A 6,000-nucleotide genomic window follows, 5' to 3' on the forward strand; every position below is an offset into this window, starting at 1 on the left:
TCTGACTCCGACTCGGGATTCTTCTACAGATTGAAGTATTTATGGGATGAAAACCTGAGACTGGGAAATAGATACCTACATTTTAAAGAAAAAAATACTCGTAAGGGGGTTGGGGATGAAAAAGAGCCAAGAAGACTTGCAGAAAATTGAAGCTGATCAAAAACCACTTGGTCTCAGTTTCAGGTAGGAACATCAGTGGACAGAGCTCCACAGTAGCCCTTACACAGCATATGAATGCTCCTGTAGAGAATACTTAGAAATGTGTGAGGACCTTTTCAGTTGCCACAATAATTGGGGATAATCTGGAATTAGTGCTCAGGAGCCAGAGATGCTAAACATTGTATAAAGTCTTAGAGATCACTTGCATGAAAGGAATGGAAAAGGGAGTGTGTTGTGGGTGCTGCATTGGGATTTCCTAGGTTTTTTTTGTTGGTGGTGGTTGTAGGGCTTGAACTCTGAGCCTCTGTGCTGTCCCTGAGCTCTTCAGCTCTACCACTTGAACCACAGTGCTACTTTCAGTTTTCTGGTGGTTCATTGGAGATAAGAGTATCACAGACTTCCCTGACCTAGCTGACTCTGAACCACAACCCTCAGATCGCAGCCTCCTGAATAACTAGGATTACAGGCATGTGCCACCGGCACCCGGCTCCTCCTAAACTTTTCTTGGCCAGAGAAGTATTAATAGAGAACTGCCTTTATTTTAATTTTGAGTGCTGCATATTTCCCTCTTCTGAATGCTGAAGAGAATGATACATATCCTGGTATTTCCCTCCTCTGAATGCTGGACAGAGAATGGTACAGATTCTGACAAATACGCAAATGCCTGTCCTATGGCTTATGCTTTCTTTGATGATCGTTTATTTTTATTTGTTGGTCATGGAGCTTGCACTCAGGGTCTTGGTGCTGTCCCTGAGCTTTTTTACTCAAGGCCGGTATTCTACCACTTTGAGCCACAGCTCCACTTCCTAGTCTAGTTTTTTATAGTATGCACTTTTCCATCAAGTTCCACACTGCCTGCTACCTACCAAGCTTCTTGGAGAATTTCTCCTTCATGTGAGGAACGATGACAAAGAGGTTGTACAGAATGGAGAAAAAAGTATCCATCAAAGCTGGATGAGTGGCCTGCTCCAAGTATGTCTAGAACACAAAAAAGAAAACAGGCCACCAGAAATGAGTTTCCAAAGAAGAAAAGCATCTGTAAAGACTGACATCAAATCTTACAAAGTATATTAACTGCTTTCACTTGAAGGGCAAAAGACAAGCTAGACAACATGAAGGTACAAACCTACCTTCTATAGCTTAGATCTGCTACTTAATAGCTAAGACTAGATATTTTATTCTGTAGGCTTCTTTTCCTCCCCCCTCCCAAAGTAAAGTGAGTAACAAGACTTATCTCCCAGAAACAAATAAGGTCTGGTGTAAAGAAAATGCTTTCTAAGTAGGACATGGTGATCATGCCTGAAATTCTAGATTGCAGTTCTAGGCTGGCCTGGGAAAAACTCTGATAAAGCCCCATTTCAACCAATAAAAATCTGGGCACAATAGTGTATGGTTCTCATGCTAGGTAAATGGGAAGTATAAACACAAGGATCATGGTTCAGGCTAGTCCAGGCAAAAAGTGAAATTCCAGGGGCTGGGGATATAGCCTAGTGGCAAGAGCGCTTGCCTCGTATACATGAAGCCCTGGGTTCGATTCCCCAGCACCACATATACAGAAAATGGCCAGAAGAGGCGCTGTGACTCAAGTGGCAGAGTGCTAGCCTTGAGCAAAAAGAAGCCAGGGACAGTGCTCAGACCCTGAGTCCAAGGCCCAGGACTGGCAAAAAAAAAAAAAATGAAAAGTGAAATTCCAGTAGAAAATATAACAAAAGCAAAAGGGGATTGGGGGTATGGCTCAAGGGGTAGCCTGTTGTGGAGAGAAATTCTAAAGAGAGAGAGAGAGAGAAAGAGAGAGAGAGAGAATGAATTACAAAAATTATAAAAAAAACAAAAACAAACCACCTCCCAGGCCATGGGTAAGAAACATTAGGTAAGGAATATAAAAAATATAAATGTAGGCATTATAATATATTATCACATTGTAAACATTACCTATTTATTATTTGACTGTTATTGACTTCTACTTTCTTCAGAAGCATCTACTAGCTTTATAGTGAAATCTATTTTAAACCAAACAAAAGGTAGCTACAAAGATAACATCACTTTATGTAACTATAACCCCTCTGTGCCTTTATAATCACAGTAATAAAATCTTAAAAATAAAAAACAACACTGCTGAGGCCATATGGGCCAAATGACTCATTGCGACCTGTGCCTGTCAGCCTGGCTTGTCTTCAAATTTTCTCTCCAGCTTCCTGTTACTGTGGCTCAGAAGAACTCACCATCACCAGAGGGATACACAGAGAGTCACAGGCTTTGAGAAGAAATTCTGAAAAAGCCTCCAGGGTATCTTCCTTCTCTGCACTGGGAGCTGTAAAGGGATTCTCCTGGGCCAAAGGCTCACTCTGGAATTCCACAGCCAACCTGAGAAATCAATATGTAAGTACATCCACTACGACCCATACAACACAAGGATGGTGTATTCTAGCAGAGGCCTGAGCTCAAGATCCAGAGAATGTATCACACCATCATATCTGAGGAACAACAAACATCTGTTAAGTGAATAATACCGAATTCAGTGAGTAGCTACAATGACAGGCAATTGGGGAAGAGGAACAAAGGTCACAAACACACAATTTCATGCCACAGTAACAGATATCACCAAAAGGGAATTTTTAGAAACACCCTATCCCCAAATATCTCCAACCCCAACCCCAGCCAAGCCTTCTAAATATGCAGTAAAGCATCAGATATCAAGTGTTGCTTCTAGGACTTCATCTTTTGTCTAACTCCCACCCATACCCTCCATGCTATTGCTTCATTCTAAAGTTCTCCTCACCTGCAGGCTTTTCTAAATCCTTCCAGAGTGCTCTGGAGGAAATTTCCCCTTCGAATAATGGCTTTCTCTAAATTTCTGCTGCTGGCATGACCCTAAAGTAAGGATAAAGAAACCTATGGGTTAAGATCTGACTCTGGGTCCTACTCTATGCTTAGATTACTTCAGATCTCCTCCATTTACATGGTCAACCATTCACAGACACCTAACTTTCGTGGGAACCTAGGTTATATCCTAGAAGATATAATCAAGTAAGTCTTTTAATAATAGAAGGGAAGGAAGTGGCATTGTGGCTCAAAGTAGTAAACACTAGCCTTGATTAAAAAGGCTCAGGGACAATGCCCAGGCCCCAAGTTCAAGCCCCACTGCAGACAAAAAAGAGGGAGAAACTTTAACCCAGTCTCCCTCAGAACCACAATTGTTTGTATGTATCTGCTGTATGGATGGATATATACATTATGGACAGGTTAACATTAGCCTGTTTAAGAGTTTAATCCTGGGACTGGGGATATAGCCTAGTGGCAAGAGTGCCTGCCTCGGATACACGAGGCCCTAGGTTTGATTCCCCAGCACCACATATACAGAAAACGGCCAGAAGCGGCGCTGTGGCTCAAGTGGCGGAGTGCTAGCCTTGAGCGGGAAGAAGCCAGGGACAGTGCTCAGGCCCTGAGTCCAAGTCCCAGGACTGGCCAAAAAAAAAAAAAAAGTTTAATCCTGAAAGCCATAATCAGCATTCACCATAGGACCACTAAAAGCTAACAATTATAAGATAAAACATATCAGTTAGATTCTTTCTAAGATGCAAAAGTATAAACCATATATAATATTTTAAGTATGTGTACCATATGTTATTGGATGACATTAAGAAACAAGATGTATGCTAGGTTTGAGCACAAATACTCTCAGATTTACTAATCAAGTTCAGGTACATTGATCATTGTGGACCTTAGAGAAAAACTGCTTAGCTGAAGTTAGGAAAAATGTAACATCTAATTGTAGGTATATGGTGATGTATTAATCGATTTCCTAAAAATGAATTTGAGAAGGGGCTCTAGAAGAAAGTTGTGTTGCTCTGACCAAGGACCTCCTGCTCAGCGGCATCTGGGAGAACTCCACACACCGGCTCAGCATGGCTTCAAGCAAGGCCTGCAGTGTTCCGTACTGCACAGGCGGTGTGCTCTGATGGTCCTTCCTGCATTGAAAGACAAGAGTGGGCTCAGAGAGGTCGACCCAAGATCCTCCCGGCCTCTCAGACAATAGAGGAAAGGGTGGTAAGTTACAAGATTTGGACTGACCTGATTCAGTTAAAAAAAAATCCTGGTTGCAACCTTCATATAGCTTCATGTCTGTGCATGTTCCTACCATCTGTACTCGTCTATGAAAGGAGCATTAATACCACTCTCTTCATACAATGATTCTGAGGATCAAATTCATTAAAAGGTGCCAAGCACTTAGCACAGTGCTTAATATCTAGCAAGTCTTTATAATCCAGCCATGCTGGTAGGTTTATTAAAAACACAGAGGACTTTTTCACCATCTAGGGCTACCTGGAAAAGAAGCACTATGAGGAAGTGAAGGTGTATCAAGAGGTGCAAAGACCATTACTCTCAAATCAGTGATAAGATCCCAGACAGAACAACCTCTTAGTGACCCCAATAGAGAAAATCAGGACCAATAGGTAAATGTTATTAGGAACAAGACTTTATTTTAGTAGTAAGAGCCAAACTCTAGAGGAAACTAGCTAGGCAAATGTGAGTTCCCTATTCTATGAGATCATAAGCAGAGACTAGAAAACTATTTTTGAAGAAGCAAAAATTATAAGTATGGAAAATAAGAACAGGTAACACTTAGGATCTATTTAAATCCTTATATTATATAGACTCAGTGGAGACAAGAGTTATTTTCTAGTCTTAATTAGTAGCTCCTAGAGGCCGCTTAAAGAGTTAGATGAATTTGTAAATTGATATCAAATTAAAAAATGTTAAGTAATTGCTTAAATAGATAGTGGCTGCATAGGCCTGCTATCATAAATTACTGCAAACTGGGTGGCTTAAAACAACAGAAGTTTATTTTCTCAAAGTTCTGTAGTTAAAAATCTAAGCTAAAATATAAGCAGGGCCATGTTCCCGCTAAAAGAAAAATCCTTTCCATCCTCTCCTTAGTTTCTTAGTGGCAAGTCAGTAAGTAATGTCTTAAAATCAACAAATAAATAAAATGTCAAGCATGGTAGCACACACCTTTAATCCCAAGACCTAGGAAGTGGAGGCAGAAGAATAGTAGAGGAAACATCTAGTAGAAATGTCTAATAGAAAGAATATATTTGTTGTGTTCAAGAAACAGAAACAAGTGGGGTAGGCATGGTGGCATACACCTGTCATCCCAGCTTCTCTGGTGAGGGTATAAGGATCATAATCCAAGGCCAACCCTAGCAAAAACATGAGACCCTATCTGGAAAATAACCAAAGCAAAAAAAATCTGGGAATGTGGTTCTTGTGAGCATGAGGCCCATTACTCACGCTGAAGAAAGAGGATGGTGAATTTGAGACCAGAATGGGGTACAGAAGTAGCTCTTCGTTTTTTTGTTTTGTTTTGTCTTTGGCCAGTCCTGAGGGCTTGGACTCAGGGCCTGAGCACTGTCCCTGGCTTCTTTTTGCTCAAGGCTAGCACTCTGCCACTTGAGTCACAACACCACTTCTGGCTTTTTCTGTTTATGTGGTGCTGAGGAATGGAAACCTTTGTGCATGCTAGGCAAGCACTCCACCACTAAGCCACATTCTCAGCCCTTTTGTTTTGTTTTTTAAACAAACAAAAACCAGAAAAGCTTTTACTGGTAGCTCACCTAATATAATCCTAGCTATTCAGAAGGCTGAGATCTGAGGAAACCAGTTCAAAGCCAGCTGGAGCAGACAAATCTAAGAGGCTCATATTTCCAATTAACCAGCAAAAACCCCCAGAAATGATGGGGTTGCTCAAATAGTAGAGCTTCAAGCTATGAACAACAAAAAAAATCTGAGCAAGAGCAGGAACCCTGAATTCAAAACCCAGTATCAGCATAAAATTGAAAA

General features: G+C 41.0%; 1 protein-coding gene across 9 annotated transcripts in view; it reads right to left on the bottom strand.

Moving 5' to 3' along the window:
- Positions 1 to 6,000, bottom strand: part of Mei1 (meiotic double-stranded break formation protein 1) — a 42,506-nt gene that overhangs the window by 30,025 nt on the left and 6,481 nt on the right. For all 9 annotated transcript variants that reach the window (XR_007212189.1, XM_048354646.1, XM_048354637.1 and 6 more), the window contains 4 exons: positions 4,013 to 4,127; positions 2,939 to 3,030; positions 2,382 to 2,523; positions 1,026 to 1,137 (listed from right to left, as the gene is read on the bottom strand). Coding sequence is in view for 8 of the 9 variants with exons in the window: in XM_048354646.1 (XP_048210603.1) it covers positions 1,026 to 1,137; positions 2,382 to 2,523; positions 2,939 to 3,030; positions 4,013 to 4,127 (461 nt within the window). In the remaining variant the exon portion in view is untranslated. The remainder of the gene's footprint in view (positions 1 to 1,025; positions 1,138 to 2,381; positions 2,524 to 2,938; positions 3,031 to 4,012; positions 4,128 to 6,000) is intronic.

The sequence above is a fragment of the Perognathus longimembris genome, chromosome 1 (assembly GCF_023159225.1).
Source record: "Perognathus longimembris pacificus isolate PPM17 chromosome 1, ASM2315922v1, whole genome shotgun sequence".
In the NCBI taxonomy this organism is placed as follows: Eukaryota; Metazoa; Chordata; class Mammalia; order Rodentia; family Heteromyidae; genus Perognathus; species Perognathus longimembris.